This window comes from Malus domestica, chromosome 03, assembly GCF_042453785.1.
Source record: "Malus domestica chromosome 03, GDT2T_hap1".
Lineage (NCBI taxonomy): Eukaryota > Viridiplantae > Streptophyta > Magnoliopsida > Rosales > Rosaceae > Malus > Malus domestica.
In genome coordinates, this window is record NC_091663.1 from 22,523,307 (window position 1) to 22,542,956 (window position 19,650).

At 40.8% G+C, this 19,650-nt stretch overlaps 2 protein-coding genes and 1 non-coding gene across 3 annotated transcripts; 1 reads left to right on the top strand and 2 right to left on the bottom strand.

Annotated features, from left to right (window-relative positions):
* Positions 1-8,823: 8,823 nt before the first annotated feature.
* Positions 8,824-9,450, bottom strand: LOC139194727 (uncharacterized). Its single transcript, XM_070819633.1, has one exon. It carries the CDS (start codon positions 9,448-9,450, stop codon positions 8,824-8,826), a length of 627 nt encoding a protein of 208 aa, XP_070675734.1.
* A 1,683-nt stretch (positions 9,451-11,133) lies between these two features.
* LOC103427035 (ABC transporter G family member 15-like) lies at positions 11,134-17,346 on the top strand. The gene is made up of 9 exons (XM_008365112.4): positions 11,134-11,656; positions 13,129-13,208; positions 13,994-14,455; positions 15,090-15,206; positions 15,323-15,454; positions 15,525-15,809; positions 15,927-16,199; positions 16,295-16,402; positions 16,729-17,346. Exons 1-9 carry the CDS (start codon positions 11,359-11,361, stop codon positions 17,083-17,085), a joined length of 2,112 nt encoding a protein of 703 aa, XP_008363334.3. The 5' UTR covers positions 11,134-11,358; the 3' UTR covers positions 17,086-17,346.
* On the bottom strand, positions 15,327-18,788 carry LOC108171975 (uncharacterized). Its single transcript, XR_011579357.1, has 5 exons — positions 17,343-18,788; positions 16,706-17,183; positions 16,282-16,364; positions 15,657-15,790; positions 15,327-15,565 (listed from the first exon to the last, which is right to left on the bottom strand). It is a non-coding gene; the product is annotated as an uncharacterized protein (transcript).
* Between the last annotated feature and the right edge of the window lie 862 nt (positions 18,789-19,650).

Sequence of the window (19,650 nt, forward strand, 5' to 3'; positions counted from 1 at the left end):
TTGCTTGCATACTTCATTTAAAAGGTAGTTGGGATAAACATCTATCTTTGATTGAATTTGCTTATAATAACAGCTACCAGGCTAGTATTTAGATGGCATCGTATGAGGCACTTTATGGGAGAAAGTGTAGGTCTCATTTGTATTGGGACGAGGTAGGAGAACGTCGATTATTGGGACCAGAGTTAATTCAGATTGCTGCAGAAAAGATTTCTATGATCCGTGCACATTTATTAGCTACTCAGAGTAGACAGCAGAGTTATGTTAATCCCCATAAACGTGAGGTAACATTCGATACTGGGGAATATGTTTTCCTACGGGTTTCACCTATGAAAGGTGTTTTTAGATTTGGGCGTAAAAGGAAGCTTAGTCCAAGATACATTGGACCATTTGAGGAATTGGAGAGAGTGGGCAAAGTTGCCTATCGCCTTGCACTACCTCCTGAGTTGTCTCACATTCACCCAGTGTTCCACGTATCCTCACTCCGGAGGTATCGTAGTGATCCTTCCCATGTCATTTCTTATGAGCCTATTCAGGTTAAGGAGAATCTCACTTATGAAGAGTACCCCGTTGAAATTATTGATCGGAGAGAGAAAGCTCTCTGCACCAAGACTATTTCATTGGTACGCATATTATGGAACAATCATGGTGTGGAGGAATCAACTTGGGAACCAGAGGTAGAGATGCGCCAACATTATCCCCATGTATTTGACTCAGGTGCGTTGAGTTTAGGGGACTAAACTCTTTTTATGGGGGGAAGGATGCGAAATCCCATCCTTGCAATTTCACAATTTATTACGTATTTAGTAATTTAAATTCGTATTTTGCGATTACGTTATCTTTATTAGTTAATTTTAATTCCACTAATTATAAGTTTAGCAATTGATTAGTTATCGAGTTGGAAGTTTCATAATCAATCTTTATCTTTCGTTGACATTTCGAAGTTACAACTAGTGTTTTTAAATAAATCTGGAAACCACGAACGCATAGGCGAAAGCCGTTTGCGAGTCCGAATTATAACGGTATGGTTACGGACGTTTGAAGTAGTGAAAATATAGATCGTGGTGGGGTAGCGGTACAGTATCAGAGATTTGGAGTGCTAGGTTACTCCTATATCCTATCTTGTACCTTATCTTTGGGACTTTCTTTTGAGCACCTCAATCTTGTTCTTAGTAAAGCAAAGATTATGCTTCTTTTTGGGATATACATATTTGTAAATATTTTGTGGAGAACTTATCCACCTTCATATTATTTTGGTTTATCAGTTAAAGTATTTTATTCCGTAACTTATACTGTATTCAATGGACATTATTTTCCTTATCACGTGTTAATTCTCGACGTATGTTGGGATTAGGGTGTGAGACGCAACCCCACCACGATGATCCCCAAGGCTCAATACGATGGCAAGATGAGCAACTTTGCCATCAAGGAGCACCACCACCATGGCAACCACGGGGATTATTGTGGTAGTGGGGAGTAGGCCAACTTCATGGCAGCAAGCCCATGGTAAGCAGGGGGCAACGAGGCAACCACCAGCCCAAGCCCACACCACCTTCCAACAGCGCAGGCCCAAGCCTTATCTACTTGGCGCAGGGCCCACATTGCAAGGCAGCCGAGCCAAGCCCAGCATTAACCGGCCCACGCCATTACCCCAGCATCGCAGGCCCAATCTACAGCCTACGCTGCAAGGCAGCTGAGCTAGGCCCAACGCCTACACACCCCGCATGCGGGGTAATACACGCCAGCTGCCCGACATGCTCCCACAGTCCAATCTGAGGCCCAACCCACTCTCATGGCCTACCAAGCAATCTTAATCGGTCCAAGACCAGTTCAACCGTCCCAGCTTTATATTTCTGGACCGATGATTGAATCAGAGGTATTTTCACCCAATTTCTCTGCAGATTTGACATCCTAACTCAAATCTCGCGTTCGAAGTTTATTACACTTCCACTACTCAAGGAGATGTATACCCTTGCATAACAGACTACCTTGGTGAATCAGCTCTTGTAGCGTGCCTTAGACAAAGTGTCTTGAAGTAGGACAAAGGCAGATGACGAACCTCTCCAGCAGCGTCTCGGCAGACATCTACTCGACCAGTCATGAACCGAATGTCCTGGTAGTGTACACTCCTGACTAGGCCCCTAAGATAACATATACTCTCGTCTTAGCTCACGGAGGAGCTTACACTCTCAGTTAGGCCCACGGACGAACACACATTCACGGTTGGGGCTACACTCCAATAATCAACATGAGCAGCCTTCCAGGTGAAGTGTTCATTTACGGCAAGGACCGCAATGAGCATCATCCACCTTACATCGGTGTAGGTAGCACAACGGATGAAGAGAATCGATCACTCAATCCAGCTTAAGTTCAACCAGCAACCTGCAAGTTACCGGCTCGCCTATTAGGAACATAACATATGCACCGCAATTGCGACATAAATAAGCCGAACACATTGAAGAACAGCCTAGACCAATAGGTCATAACCGGGGCAGCCAAGAGCTCCACTACCCAACAAAGGCAAATTCATGAAGAAGTTGAGAGGCTCCTGATCGAACGATTGCATGATTTCCAACATAATGAAGTTACTAACGAGGGATCCGACGAGATATGACCAACATAAGCGGGTCACTTTCCTCAGCTGCACTCATGACAATGACTTCCATGTTCTCCAGTGCGAGAAGGTAAACTAATTCCACGACACCCAAAAAGGTCAGCTCTCCAGTGCAAAAAGATAAACTAATTGTTCTCCAGTGCAAGAGGGTAAACTAATTGCTCTCTAATGCGAGAGGGTAAACTAATTCCCTGACACCTAAAAGGGTCTGCTTTCCAATGTGAGAAGGTAAACTAATTGTTTTCTAGTGCGAGAGGGTAAACCAATTCCTTGACACCTATATGGGTAAGCTCTCCAGTACGAGAGGGTATACTAATTGCTTTCCAGTGCGATAGGGTAAACTAATTCCCTGACACCCATTTAGGTAAGCTCTTCAGTGCGAGAAGGCTACATAACTCAAAAGATCGAATGCTTGAAGACCAACTAAGCAACAAATGGTCATTGGGCAGTAACTACTTTGCAACCAACAGTTTGCTTATCCGACACTTCATCTTCAGTAGCTCCGATCTTGGCTGCTCTATTTACGGCAGCTGAGAAATCAAACTTAAGCAGTTTCCTCATTTTTAGCAAGTAACCCAAATATGGAAGCCCAAATACGACGCTTCTTCGGCCCATGCTGAGTCAGTCATTGGCTTCAGTCAAGCCAAACAGCACAAGAAATGGCCCATGCCACACCACCTCCTTGGCCCATGCCAAGCCAACTCTTGGCCCTCGCCAATCAACGTGCTGCACCACCCCAATGGCTGCCCCGTGGCAGCACCACCCAAGAAGAAGACAAGGAGAATTAAGTTTTTCTTACATCGGTACGGCGCAAAGAAGACAAAGAAATCAACGGAATACGGTTCTTTGCACGGGCAAGCAAAGAAAAGTGCTAGGGGAGGGGGAACAAATATCTTTTAGTTTTCTCTCTTTCTTGTAGGGATAAATAATTGCCCTCCGAAGTTGATTTAATCCCCTACTTAAGGTAGGCTTAAATAGGCTTTGGAGGTGATTTATTTCCCTTTCCTAGAAGAATCTAATTCCAAGTCCAAGTGAGAATCTGCATCAAAGCTGGAGATCTCTACGCCTGCTGCCATTTCCTGTGAGCAGCTCAGCAGGTGTGGGGATTCGTGGAGCCAAAAATAATCAAGAAAAATATGGAGGCGACATGTGAATCTAGGGTGAAAAAGACAAAATTACCCTCGAGGAATACTAGAACTCCTACAAGCGAATAGTGGACAATCATGACTCAATCAAGGTCAAAAATGCTCAAAATAGGTAATTATTCAAAACCTATTTCATCCATCCTCATCAAATCTTCTCCACAAGGTAACCTTAAATCATTCATTTCAAATTATATTAATTAGCTAATTAATTGATTTATTAGCTAATTGATTGAAATTAACACCAAAAATACCACATATGGCAAGTCCCCATTCTCCTAATAGGGCCGGCCAAAGCCCTATAAATACCACCCCATTGTCTCCAAAACCCTAAGTTCAACACTCTTGCAAAATTCTCCAAATTCTCTAAACATTTTTTCCTCAAATTCTAACTTTGGTATCAGAGGTTCTTCGGCCAAAGCCCACCCCTACCCATTCATCGTGGGCGCATGAGACTCTTGGCTTTGACCAAATGTGTTAATTGTTTTGTAGGTGCAATTTTGTTCAAGAAGAAGACGGAAATTTGCATCCACAAATCCAACTATACAAATCATGATTGGTGTACGATATGAGGGGGAAGACACTTTTCACTAATCCTAAAGGCTTGACAGAGTTAAGCTGCCTGGATCTATATGTTTAGATGAATCATTTCGCTTGACCCAATCTTCAATCAAGTTCTAGCGATAATGTCAATTTAATTTCTTAAGTCCCTTTTGAATGATTTGACCATAAGTGGGGTACAAGGTGAAGCCTATGCGGAGGCTCTGAAGCTAGCAGGGCTGGTATAATACAATATTAACAAAACATTGATATCATATCAACAATGTGGATGCAAATTTCTTCCTCCTTGATCTTGGACAATATTGCACCTACAAAACAATTAACACCTTTAGGTTAAGGCTAAGAGCCTCACGCGCCCACGATGAATGGGCGGGCTTTGGCCGAAGAACCTTCGATGCCAAAGTTAGAATTTAGAGAGAAGTGTTTAGAGAGTTTTTGGAGTTTTGCAAGAGTGTGGACCTAGCTTTTTAGAAGAAATAGGGTCATATATATAGGGAATGGGGTCTGGCCGGCCTTTAAGTGTGTTTTGGGGTGTTATTTGGTGATTTAATTAGCAATTAATATATTAATTAGGTATAAATATATTAATTGGCTAATTATCATAATAAAAGAAATGTTTTGGGAGGTTTTGGGAGGTTATGTAATGACTTCCTTGTAGAGGATATGGAGATGAGATAAATTTGAACTTATGACCTATTTTGGGCACTCTTGACTCGGTTGATGGATGATTCTCCACTGCTCACGTGTATGAAACCCGGTGTGTCTCGAGGGCAATTTTGTCATCTTCATCCAAAAATCCACTTGTTGCCTTGTGATTATTTTTGGCTCCACAAATGCCCCCACACCTGCTGGGCAGCTCGTAGTAAAGGACAACAGGTGTAGAGATCTTCTTGCTTTAGGAAACATATGACTTCTTCCTATTTTGATGTAGATTCCCTCTTTAATAGGAAATTCGGTCCTTCTAGGAAAGGGAAATAAATTTCTCTCAAAGCCTATTTAAGTCCACCTTAAGTGGGTTATTAAATCAACTTAAAGGATATTTGTTCTACCCTCCTCTAGCAATCTTTTACATCTTGCATGTGCAAAAGACCCTTTTTCGTTGATTTCTTCGTCTTTTCCGTGTCGCACCAACATAAGAAAAATTAATTTTTCTTGTCTTCTTCTTGGGAGGTGTTGCCACCGGGCAGCCGTCGGGGTGGTGTGGCACGTCGGCTGGCAGTGGCTAGGAATCAGCTTGTCATGGGCCAATGATGTGGTGTGGCAGGGGCCATTGCTTGTGCTGCTCGGCTTGATTGAAGCCAAGGGTTAGCTCGGCATGGGCCGATGAAGTGGCATGGCATCGGCAACGGTTTAGGCTGCCATGTTTGGGCTGCTTGCCAAAAATGAAGAAACTGCTTGAATTTGATTTCTCAACTGCCGTAGATAGAGCAGTCAAAGATAAAACTACCAAGATCGGAGATGCTGAAGATAAAGTGTTGGATAAGTAAACTGTTAAATGCAAAAGTGGCTGCTACCCCTGACCATTTGCTGCCTAGTTGATCTTCAAGCATTTGATCTTTTAAGCTATATGGCCTTCTCGCACTGGAGAACTTACCCAGATGGGTGTCGGGGAATTAGTTTACCTTCTCGCACTGGAGAGCAATTAGTTTACCCTCTCGCACTGGAGAGCAAACCCATATGGGTGTCGGGGAATTGGTTTACCCTCTCGCACTAAAGAGCAATTAGTTTATCCTCTCGTACTGGAGAGCATACCCTTTTGGGTGTCGAGAAATTGGTTTACCCTTTCGCATTGGAAAGCAATTAGTTTATCCTCTCGCGCTGGAGAGCAAACCCTTTTGGGTGTCGGGGAATTGGTTTACCCTCTTGCACTGGAGAGCAATTAGTTTATCTTCTCGCACTGAAGAACGAACCCGTATAGGTTTTTAGCAGTCGTTGTGGACAACAGTTAAGCCATGCTTGTGAATAACTTCTTGAATCTTCATTGAGAATAAATAAATAAATCAATTGTGCTGGAAGGCAGAAACTGCATAACAAACTAGATAATCTTTGGCTTGTGAAGCCTTGTTCGTCGAGCTGCTTGAGACTTCAAACTTATTTGGGAAAGCCCAAATGAGGTTTAGGGGGTGATAGAGACTTCCCCTGCTTGTGTAGGCTGTTTCGTTGACCTATCAAGATACTCATTGCATCGACCCTCATTTGTCAGTTTCTCAAGGTACTGGTTCAACTTTAGGCAGCCGTTGGTAGTGTGGCCTGGTCCTTGATGGAATGTGCAATACTTTGTAGATGTGTTTGTTGCATCGGACTGTCTTGAACTAGACTAACTTCAAGGACTAAGCTGGACTGGCTTAGACTAGACTAAGCTGGACTGATTTAGTGAAGCGTTTGGTGCAGTGTCGAATTAAAAAGCAGGACTCATGTATTATATTATTAAATTTATATTTACAATATTTTATCATTAATTTAATCTATATATACTAATATTTTATTATTAAATTATCATTTTCCCTTTTAGAATCTCTCAATTTTGTGTCCGCCCACTACATCCTCTCATCTTTCCCTGCCATTTCATCTTTCTCTCATTTTTTTGTCCACCCACTGCATCCTTCCCCTCTCTTCTTTCTCTGCCATTTCACCTTCCTCTCTCATTTTTTTTGTCCGCCCACTGCATCCCTCCCCTTTTCTTTTTCTCTGCCATTTTATCTGTGCCACTGTCTCTTTCCCTTTTCTCTTTTCTGGGTTTTCTGGTTGTCGGAAGCAGGGAAGAAGGAGATGTGAGGGGCAAAGCAAAGCAGAGGTAGCAATGGAAGAGGTCAAAGAGGATGGAGCCCGAAGTCCTTGCCGTAAAAAATTGAGGTTTAGGAGGAAGAAGCCCAATCGGAGGGCACGACCAATGAGCTTGGTATGAGCAGGGCGCGACCGACGGAGCTCCTGAGTTATCCGATTGAAGTTCGAATCAAGGTCTTTGTTCATGTTTCAGGGTTGGGGATGAAGAGAAAGAGAGAGAACGCGAACATAGATGAAAGTAGGGGACGCGAACAGAGGGCGACGAAGGGATTAGCTAGTCCCATGGTTCCCGACGTCTCTCGCTAAGACCGTCTAGCACGGTCCTTAGTCGAGGCGAGTCCGGCTTACTCCCACTAAAGCTAGTCCCGTGAAGTAACAAACATGGGACTGGACTAACTATTATTCTAGTCCAATCCAATGAGAGCTAGTGAAGGGAAACAAACACGGCCTGTATGATCCAGCCTGGTAAGATCGCATTTCATGGGTGGCGGTAGTTTGAACCAAGGTTCGTTCTTGAGTTTTCAGAGAATTTAGCCGATTGAAACTGTGAACTTGGTGAATGTTTCAGGCCCTGAGTCTTTTTTGGTCGAGGAACGTTCCATGTGCTTCTTTTCCGACTCGTTTTTGTTAGACTGATTGGCCTCATCCCATAATGCATGCTTTTTTGCCAAAGCATACGAAGCTGCTAGGATAAGTTATTCTCCCATGATTAGTTTTCCGAATAAAGGATGTTCGGTGGGAAGTCCATTTCTAAATGCTCCCGTTGCTACATCTTCGTTGCAACCAACAATCTTGGCCTTCTCCGCTTTGAATCTCTTAACATAGTTGAATCTCCCAATGGTCTTTTACGATGCTAAAAAGATGGTCAGTTGTCCTTTTGATTGAGCGGTTAGACGAATACTCCTTAATGAAAACAAAGGAAAGTTCATTAAAACTCAGGATCGATTGCGGCGGCAGAATGTGAAACCAGTCTTGCGCCTCGCCTTGTAGAGTTGTGGCAAGAATTTTGCACATAAGCGCATCATTGTTCCTGTAGGGGATCATGGTACTGCAGTAGTGCTTGAGATGTCAATCTGGATCTTCGTCTCCCTTATACAGAATGAAGTGAAGTATAGTGAACCCACGAGGTGAATCTGTCCACTTGATCTCATTCGCGAATGGTGACATGCTTATGTTGGTAATGTTTTGTCGAAGCACATCGTCTGCAGTCTCGTTATGTTGGAAATTGTGCAATCGTTCGGTTATGAGTCTCTTAACTTTTTCTTGAATTTGCCTCTGTTGGGGCAGTGGAACTTTCGGCTACCTCCAATCGTGACCTATGGGTCTAGGCCGCTTTTCCCTATGCTCGACTAGTCCATGTCGCGGCTGCGGCACATGTGGCATGTACCTGGCAGGCGAATGGGCCGTTCGCAGGCTGCCGGTTGAACTTGAGTTGGATTGAGTGACTGCTTCTCTTTGTCTGCCGTGCTGCCTACTCCGATGTAAGGTGAAGAATGCTTATTGCGAGCCTAATTGTGAATGAACATTTCACCTGGAAGGTTGTCCGTGTTGATAATCGAAGTGTGACCTCAACCGTGAACGTATGCTCATCCGTGAGCTTGATTGGGAATGCACACTCCTCCGCGCGCTAAGACGAGAGTATACGATATCCCAAAGACCCAGGCGGGAGCGTAAACTGCCAGAACACTTGGAACGTGGCTGGTTAATGGGCTGTTTGCCGGGACACTAGTGGAGAGGTTTGTCTGCCCTTGTCCTACTTCGAGACACCTTGTCCGGGGCACGTTGGATCTTGGTGTGTTGTAAGAGTTGATTAACTAAGGTTGTCTGTTGTGCAAGGGCACTCGTCAACTCTATGACTTGTCGAGACAAGTGTTGTTTGCCATTTGGATTAGAAGAGCTTAGAAGGAATGTGCCTCCTTGAGCAGTGGAAGTGTGGTAAACTCCGGGTGCAAGATTTGAATTGGGAAATGTTAAATCCGCGGAGAAATATGGTGAAAATGCCCCGGGCTCGATGGTTGCTCCGAATAGTTGAGATATTCTCGGGCCAACTTGAGCTGTTTGGGAAACCATGGAAGGTAGGGCTGCGGGAGCAAGCTGGGCTACATGAGCAGGTTGGATTACGGGAGCAGGCTGGGTCGCGGGAGTAGGCAGGGCTGCAGGAGCAAGCTGGATTATGGGAGCAGGTTGAGTCGCGGGAGCAGGCTGCTCAATGCGTGGTGCATGCGAATGCGAGGCTTGGGCTCGGGCCCGTGCAAGCTTGGATGGCATGGCTTGGGCCATGGTGGAACCTTGTAGCGATGGTGCCACTCTGCTTACAACCGCATTTTGCCTCACAAATCTCCGCGATCCCATTTCTTGAGTATTCGAATTTTCACTTATGGAATTTTCTAAATTTCTAGCCATTATATTTTTCTTATACGTTTTATCAAAGAACCTTTTTAAATAAAAAGTTCTAATAATTAGAACATATGAAAAATATTCAAATGGACTAGAAAATAGAGAAAAAACCTTTTTATGCGAGAGTCTTATACGAGTATGGATTTCAACTCTCAATGAAAGCACCAATTTGTGGATGCAAATTTCTTCCTCCTTGATCTTGGACAATATTGCACCTACAAAACAATTAACACCTTCGGGTCAAGGCCAGGAGCCTCACGCGCCCACGATGAATGGGGTGGGGGGCTTTGGCTGAAGAACCTCTGATGCCAAAGTTAGAATTTAGAGAGAAAAGTGTTTAGAGAGTTTTTGGAGTTTTGCAAGAGTGTGGACCTAGCTTTTTAGAAGAAATAGGGTCATATATATATAGGGAATGGGGTGTGGCCGGGCTTTAAGTGTGTTTTGGTGTGTTATTTGGTGATTCAATCAGCAATTAATATATTAATTAGGTATAAATATATTAATTGACTAATTATCATAATAAAAGAAATGTTTTGGGAGGTTTTGGGAGGTTATGTAATGATTTCCTTGTAGAGGATATGGAGATGAGATAAATTTGAACTTATTACCTATTTTTGGCACTCTTGACTTGGTTGATGGATGATTCTCCACTGCTCACATGTAGGAAACCCGGTATGTCTCGAGGGCAATTTTGTCCTCTTCACCAAAAAATTCACGTGTCGCCTTGTGATTATTTTTGGCTCCACAAACAGTATTAACAAAATATTGATATCATATCAGCAATGTTTACCATATGTCGATTCTCTTAACAACAACATTTGTATATCAGCAATGTTTTTCCCATGCGGTTGTAAGTTAGCTCTGTTTTTTTTCATCCATAGTTGGCGTCAAAGCCCCGACAAGAAACCCTTAATTGCAAGGAAACTCCGTATTGTTGAAAACTTGAGGAAAATATATTATGTACCTACATAAGCTGTCGAAATAACATTCTTCTTTTAAGTATATCTTATGGATGTTGTTATTGGCACTAAAAGAAATTCATTGTGCACTCCAAAACCTTATATATTGAAAAATAAAAATACACTTATAAAGAGTGAACAATGAATTTTTTGAAGGGCTAGTAGCGTAACCCTATTTTATAACAGTGTTTAGTGCTATGTTGCAGATTACAAATTTTAAAATCTTGGCGACATGCTTCCTAAACAACTTGAATTTTTTTTTTTTAAATCTTGGCGACATTCAAACTTTAGTGTAAATTATTGAAAAACAAGAAAGAAAGAAGAGGTAGGCGCAAAATGCTAGCTATCGCCAACTTGATTAAGTCAATATTTGCGAAATTGATTTTTCGTACGGGGATATACATGCATTTTATTCCCACGATATTAGTTGGCTAGCCTAGAGACTGGAGTTCCAAAAAGTACATATGCCAACAACAACCTTATTCAAAAACGCCCCATTTCAATATTCTTTCACTCTCATCGACCTCTATTCTGATCCATGAAAGTATTAATGGTAGTTTGGTGAGCACACTTACTGCAAGCTAACTTCCCGTAGTAACTCACTCACCAAAACCAAAAAGCAGCTGTCGATCCACCAAATTAAACTTCAAAACCCTAGCTAGGACCACCTTTTTTCCTTCCTTTGTATTTCCTCTCTGCACTCCGTTTTCTGCTGTAAATTTGAATTGGACAAATATATACACACATATTTACTCCCATATGGAATAGCTAGGGACAACTTTCTCTGATATCCAGCAACCGCTTATTAATTGTTTGTTTATATAACTCTGTGTATTTGCCACATTTTCTCTGCTGTTCCTATCAACACAATACTTGTAAGTTGTAGCTGGATATTTTGCTAGCTATGGAGGAGATAGAGGAGCAAAAGGGTGGTACCACTTCTGGTGGTGTAGATTCAGAGAGGAGTTTGCCAACTTTTGGTGGAAGAGAAGGAGAAGATGTTCGTCGGCGGTGGCAGCCTCAGGCGGTTGTTGGGATGCACTTAGTGTGGGAAGATCTGAGTGTTGTGCTTCCAAAGTTTGGGAATGGACATACCAGAAGACTGCTTGATGGGCTGAGTGGGTTTGCTGAGCCAGGTCGTATCATGGCTATCATGGGTCCTTCTGGCTCTGGCAAATCAACCCTTCTCGATTCTTTAGCAGGTTTGTCTTTCTCAAATATATATATACATATATATATGCATGTTGTATGTATGTATATATAATTATATGTTTCAAATTTCAATCACATGCATAAGTTTTAATCCAAAAAAAATAAAAAGTTTCCACACTTTGGAATGTCAATTGATTAAAGCAAAAGTGCACTTTTTATTTTATTTTTTATAGGTGAAACGATCGGAATTTTATTTTATTCGATCAAAGATTATTACAATCTTTAAGTAGAGCATCACGGATAAAGTCTGATGATCACTCGAACCAACGAGAATTCAAATAATGAAAAAAGCCATTTCTAGTTAGCCTATGATCAAAATAATAAGTACATGCAGATATGTTTTGTGTATGTGTGTAAGGTTTAAATTCACAATTAATTATTATAATTAAGATTTACAAAAAATTAATCCTAAGATGAACACACATGCTTGCTTTGTCTTCTTTCTGTGTCTTGTATTTTTTTTTTCTTTTTCTCTTCACTATAGTGTGAACTACATATGCACCAATTTTTTAATCTAAAAAAAAATTGACTTTTATTTGATTTTAAATTTTAAATGAATGTCGATGCTAGTTATATATCTTGAAAATTGTTAGGGAGACCGCATTGATGTACCATCTAACGTGGCAAGTGATGTGTACATGTCACATCAATTAATGAGTCTATCTGATTAGATGTTAATTTTATGTATAACTTATCACATGATCATGATACACCCATGTGATACAAACATGTGATCTCTTGCATGTACATTCATAAGATAAGCTATACATTCCTGAAATAGATACAGAGAGATGGTTACGGAATAGCTAAATTTTGAGGAGGTTGGTTGGTTGGATAATTACTGATCGGCATTTAACATGGGATTGGCATTTCAAAACTAAGCACACTACGTACCATGAATTCTCTTCTTGATTTCATTAACTAAACACTTTGCCTGTCTCTTGCATTAACTGGTGAAAGAAATTGAAGTTTTACCGGAAAACTAGTTAGTAACAAGATGAACAATCAAACTTTTTATACGTTCTTAAATATTACGAGCAATCAAGGCCGACACATATATGACTCTTTGAATTGTCCAAAAATGATTAAAACTGTTAAATCAAATCGTCTCAAGAAAATTTGCTTCACATCTCCACATTAATACTCTTTGAAGAATGAAGAGAGAAAGAGAGAGGTGATCACTTTGACTCAAATGATATGTTGAATTATGTTAGCATATTGCTCATGCTTTAATTGTGAGCCGTTAATGCATTGTGAGATTTATAAGAATTAACGGTTCAAGTTTACCGACACACATGGAGGACTGACGCTAGCAATCCACTTTCATGTTTGAGATATGTATAGTAGGAACATGCAATGTTCGAAATTAATTCTAGCAATATTTTTCATTGTCAAATAATTATTGATATCCCAAAAATGCCTCAACTACTCTCTTTAATTTTGCTGTTTTGCTGTTTTGCAGGTAGACTTTCACAAAATCTTGTCATGACTGGAAATGTTCTTGTAAATGGTAATAAGATGAGACTAGACTATGGTGCTGCTGTAAGTACACATACTTCCTATTCTTCCTAATAAGACTACCCCCATTCCCCATGTGCCTGTGGACTACTCGTACATGTTTCTTTTATTAAAAGTTAGGCTTAATTGGATTAATAGTTTATGCAGTAATAGAACAGTCGAAGACCTTGTAGTAAAATAAAATTAAAAAAAAAAATTTAAACTCACGTGGTGAAGTCTGTTAAGATTTAGGCCCAAAATTAAAAGTTTCATAAACCTTATGTTAGTTGTGAGCATGTGAGGCTTAGCCTCACATTCAAATCTCATGTGTTAACAATTAACAAATAGTTTCATTTTAGCCTCATATATGCTAACAATTAACAGAGAATTGATAGAACTTTTAATTTTGGCCCTAAATCCTAACGAACTTCACCACAGGGGTTTAAATCGTAATTTTTTTACCACATGAATTTAAATCCTAATTTTTTTCACCACATGGGTTATCTTCTAAGTACCCTATTACCTTGGGAATTAATAATCCAATTAGGCCTACAAATAGAACTTGCAACTTATCTAGCTTTAAATTTGTGGCTTATGAGATTTCTAGCTCAATAACATTAACTGAAATTTTTAGTTTTCTAAGAGTTTTATTGTAGAGTATAAATCCTTTGATTCCATAGCAGCCACAAATTTCATGTAATAATGACTTTGGTCAATGGCCTGTACCAACTTGTTGGGTTTAACGGGTTTGGATCACGTTGATCACGAACTGTTGTTGCAACGGGTCATCCAAATTCAACCCTCTAATGTAATTAACATCAAAATTTCAGGCATATGTGACCCAAGAGAATACACTGTTGGGAACCCTGACAGTAAAAGAAACCATAACATACTCATCACACTTGAGGCTTCCAACTACATTGACCAAAGAAGAAGTCAACGGCATTGTGGAGGGTACAATTACAGAAATGGGTCTGCAAGATTGTGCTGACAGGCTCATTGGAAACTGGCACTTGAGGGGCATAAGTGGGGGAGAAAAAAAGAGGCTGAGCATTGGACTTGAAATTCTCACAAAGCCAAAGCTGCTGTTTCTGGACGAACCTACAAGTGGCCTCGACAGTGCCTCGGCTTTCTTTGTCGTTCATACTCTGAGATATATTGCTCTTGAGGGCAGAACCGTCGTTTCATCCATTCATCAGCCCAGCAGTGAAGTCTTTGCTCTCTTTGATGATCTTGTTCTGCTGTCTGGTGGTCAAACTGTTTATTCTGGACAGGCAAATATGGCTCTGGAGGTACTACTACAAGAAGAAAAGAAATGGATTTTTTTTTCTTCTTGTTAAGTTCTAAGGAAGAAAGGCACTTTCAAATAACTAAGAGCTCATTTCGAAGTGTTTTTAAAATGCATGTAAGCGCCTTTAGATAAAGTGTTTCTGGATTCCAAAAGCATTTAACGTACTTCCTACAAGATACACCCGTTATGTGTTTCTTGTAGGAAGCACTTCAAGCGTTTTGTCATGATTCACTTGCATTTTAACTAAAGATTGGTTTAAAAAATATTTTCACAAAAAAAGTTTTTAGTAATTTTAAAAGCAATTCCAAATGATCCTAAAACCGTTACTGACCACTTTTGGCAGAAAAAATTAAAGGTCAAGGTTTAAAAACCCTTCCAAGTTTTTTACCCGGAAGGGCTTAAATTTTATTAAAATTTCAACGTACTTCTAATAAAAGCACTTTCAATAAAAACACTTATGATCATAAGTGCTTTCTAGAGAAGCCTTTCAAAACGGGCTCTCATGGTTTGTAGCATGGAACCACATATTCCAAAGTTTAGAGAAAGTTCCAAGATAGTTTTGCCATGAGCATGAATTTTACAGTGTGCATGATCTGAGATTCCTAATTTTAATTCATTTCTTTTGAATTTGACAGTTCTTTGCCAGAGCTGGAGTTCCATGTCCGAGTCGAAGAAACCCTTCCGATCACTTTCTTCGTTGCATTAATTCGGACTTCGACAGAGTCACCATGAACGAATCTCACCGAATACGTGTATGTACATTGTATACGTTTATGTAAATTTTCCTATCAAACTAATTCTGCTCATTTCGGCTTTGAATTAATGAAGGAAAAAAATACTTTACTAACATTTTTCAAATGCAAAGCAGGACGTCCCAAAATCATCAGAACCTTTACTGAACTTAGCAACAGCAGAGATAAAAGCTATGCTTGTCGAGAAGTACAAGAGTTCTGAGTATGCGTCGAGGACAAGAGCTAGGATTCGACAAATTTCATCGATGGTAAGGATGCAAGGAAATCTATGTTACTAATTTTACATGACAGTTAATTAATAAGAAACTTGTTTTACAGGAAGGACTGACGGTAGAAAAATGGAGTGGGAGCCAAGCAACCTGGTGGAAGCAACTAACAATATTAACACAGAGATCTTTCCTGAACATGTTAAGGGACTTGGGGTATTACTGGGTAAGAATCATCATTTACCTGCTGTTATCTGTGTGTGTCGGTACGATATTCTTCAATCTTGGGACAAATCTGAATTCAATATTGGCAAGAGGAGCTTGTGCTGGATTTATTTCCGGCTTCATGACTTTCCTGTCCATCGGAGGCTTCCCATCCTTCCTTGAAGAAATGAAGGTAAAAAGTAAATTAGTTTCTGTGAGCATGAAAGTATTCAATTGTGTAATCAGAATGTAGATCAACTCAACACTCAGGATTTAACTTTTCGATCTTTTGTTTCTGTTCGATAAACAGGTTTTTCATAAGGAAAGGCTCAACGGGCATTATGGTGTTGCTGTGTTTATTCTGTCGAATTTCCTCTCTTCTTTCCCATTCTTGGCTGTCATGTCGATTTCAACTGCAAGTATAACATACTACATGGTGGAATTCCATTCTCAGTTTCCTCGTTTTGTATTCATGTGCCTCGATCTTATCAGCGCCATCGCAGCAGTAGAGAGCTCCATGATGATTATAGCATCTCTTGTTCCTAACTACTTGATGGGAGTGATAATTGGAGCAGGATACTTGGTAAATACAAATGCATACCATTCTTGCAAAGCTTAAATGTATTTATGTAAGTGCATATAAAGTTCCTTTTATCACTAATTACCGTGTTTGTCTAGGGAATCATGATGATGACTGCCGGATTCTTCCGCTTGCCGCCTGACATCCCCAAACCGGTTTGGCGATATCCTGTTTCATACCTAAATTATGGTGCATGGGCATTACAGGTACCAAACAAAAACATATTTGAGTTTTGAACTGGCGAAAGTTTACCATTCTTTCCAAAAGTAGCAGTTTTTATTATAACTAGTCAAGAATAGCCAAAAGTTTTGGGTAAACAGATCCTTACTAAACCGAAGAACTTTTCTTCCCTACAACCGGTTATACCTAAGAATTACTCCAAAGATACCGAAGGCCCTGCTCATCCTAAATTTTGCCATTGTTGTGAAGTTTTTCATGCAATTCTACATTTATCAGCCGAAAAAAGGACCTATGAGGAACAGATTATAAATTTTACAATTTGAACTTACCACTGTTATACCGATATATGCAGGGAGAATATAAGAACGCACTGGTTGGCCGTGAATTTGATCCTATTGTACCAAATGGCCCGAAGCTGAAAGGCGAGTATATCCTCACAAACATTGCCGGCTTTAAACTGGATCACTCGAAGTGGTGGGACTTGGCCGCTGTTGTAACCCTTGTTGTGTCTTTTAGAATCTTCTTCTTCATCATCCTTAAGTTCAAAGAGAGAGCTTCGCCTTACTTCCAAACATATTATGCCAAGCATACTCTAAAGCATCTCAAGAAGCGGCCTTCGTTCAGGAAAGAGATACCATTCCCTTCCAAGAGGCACCAACCTCTCCATCCCCTGGCTTTTCAAGAGGGTCTCAACTCTCCACTGCACTAGAAGCAGCAACAGAAACGCCATCCACAGTTTTTCATTCTGTAGCACTTGCTGAGAGCAACACCTGCCTCAACCTTGTAGTTCCTTTTATATTCTGCAGTCTGCAGAATTATTACCTGATTAGAAGTGTGCATGAGAGAGAGAGAGAGCAAAATAAGAGCAGTAGCAATTTTCTGAGCAGAATCTCAATAGAAGATATGGGTGGCACGAGCAAGCATAATAATTGTCTCATAACAGTAGTTTTAATAAAATTTACTTACATGACTTAGGACTTACAAAATACGAAGTTCCATGAGACAGGTTCACTGTGACTGGGGCATTCCAGTTACTAATACGAGATCATGTGTAAGGTTGGGATGCCTCGGTGCCAGTGAGCCCGTTTCAACTCCTCCTTTGGCATGTTGCGAAAATGGAAAACAGAGTTGGAGGCCGTGTAGTGTAAGATTGCAACAGTACAGCGTAATGGGCGTGGTAATAAAAAACATGGGGCTCGCGGATCACACACATATTCCACAATTGTCTCAGCACATAGAACATGTGTGTGCAGCAGGCTAAAGGCAAACTCCAGACTCAGGCCAACAGAAAGCATCTTGTTTCCTGTAACTCCAAAAAATAAGGTTGGGGCCTAAGAAAACACAGAAACCAGAGGTAGAACCTCGACATGTCTCGGCATGTAACCAAGTCAGCGTCTAAGAATGCATAATAGTAAGCAGATCCCCTCTAAAGAATGCTTAGTACTACTTACTACTACATATTTTCATCACTCTGCACGGAACTTTGACGAAAATCAACGGTTTACTGGGTCTGGAATAGATGAAGACTAGGCTCAACGAAGACAACTCAAAGGCCGGACCGGAAATTTGAAAGGGTACAAGAGAAGAGATTAATAAAGAAGTAGAGAGCTGAGCAATATGCAGTCAGAATAATATCACCTGCAAACAGCAACAATACTGCTGTTTGTTGGAAAACTATACAACTGATGAAACCACGCTCGGGGAGCCTACTTGCAACCATAAATGGCGACTGGCAAGTAGAAAAAATTGCGAGTTGGACATTATACACATCGTCCTTGACTCATCGGAGGTATATAGAACTCAGGGATGTAGAATCAATTAAACTAATTACAACCAAGCTAGTTTCCTGTTGATCAATCAATCGTAAGCAAAAGCAGCACAAACGGGAAACAGAAACATCTACACTCCGGAGACTCGGCCTCAAACTGCAGCGTGAGTAATCACCTGCTTTCTGAAAATAGAGTTGAAAACATGTTCATGAGCTTCAAGAAAATTTTGACAGTGAGATGATGAGACAAGATGAAGACGAGATCAGATAAGATCCGGTACAAGACCGAAGCAAGACAATAATCGATGATTGATATGAGCAAGACATGAACAGACGACAACATTTAAGGATTATCAAAGACAATAACCGGCAAATCGTCCCTTTTCCCGTTGTGTGAGGTAGAGCAACAGTAGCAAAGGGTTTAGGTCTCACAAGCTTATTAGACCGAACTAGACATCCCTGACTATAAACCTTGAATTAAGCCAACTAGCCTTAGATCAAGATCAACTTACCAAGCTCTAAACAGCCTCAACATGGGTAAATACTTCTCGACTAGCCTTGGACCGTCTATCGCAAAACTTAGGGATGTGCTTGTCATAAACTGTTGTTAAAAAAGGACAACCTTCAGCCCAAATCTTAGATTAAAAGGTCGTACCCAGTGCACAAGGCTTCCGCTTTACGCAGGATCTGGGAGAGGTGAATGTCAGCTAGCCTTACCCCCATTTATGGAGAGGCTGCTCCCAAGTCTCGAACTCGAGACCTACCGCTCATGGGCGAAGACACTTGCCATCGCACCAAGTGCGACCTCTAGCCCAAATCTTAGATTGAGAGAAAAAAATCATGAATCTTTCAATCTGTCCATGTGCCCCAGGAGTAGCTAAGCAGAATTGATGACACTAATGTTGCAATTCTCATACCAGATTATCCTGCATAAACAAGTATCCCCCTGTTCTATAGCAAATGTGCAATTTCTTCGACATCCAGATTGAAAAACAATCATAGAACTACACCCACGATAGGTTTTGGTGAGCGGATACCAAAAATTTGTTGCTCCAACACGACACTTGACTAAGATTGCTCAGGAAAAACTGCTTCGAGACTATCCATAGTTCCCAAAAATAAAATCAAACTCGACAACTCTTCAAGGTCCTAATGATGGTACCCAAGGTCAATGTTGTCTGACAGTACAAAATCTCCTACCAAGCCCAAATCTAGCCCACAGTCAGCAAACTAAAACATGACCCCATCTCTAACTCTGACCTAGAGACTCCCAGAAGAATACGATGAAGCTAGGTAAATCTCAATGTATTGAATCTACCTCTAATTTTAACGCTCTTGAGTCGTTATTGCACCTTCTCAAATCTCCGAAGTCTTGATGTCTTCATTTAAGCATAAACACAATGTCATGAAATCTGCAAACCTAATATTCAAAAACAAAATGTTAGGTGCGATTGCTATTTTACCCCAAATCTCCAAATTCCTTCCACAAGCATATTTAACATCTTA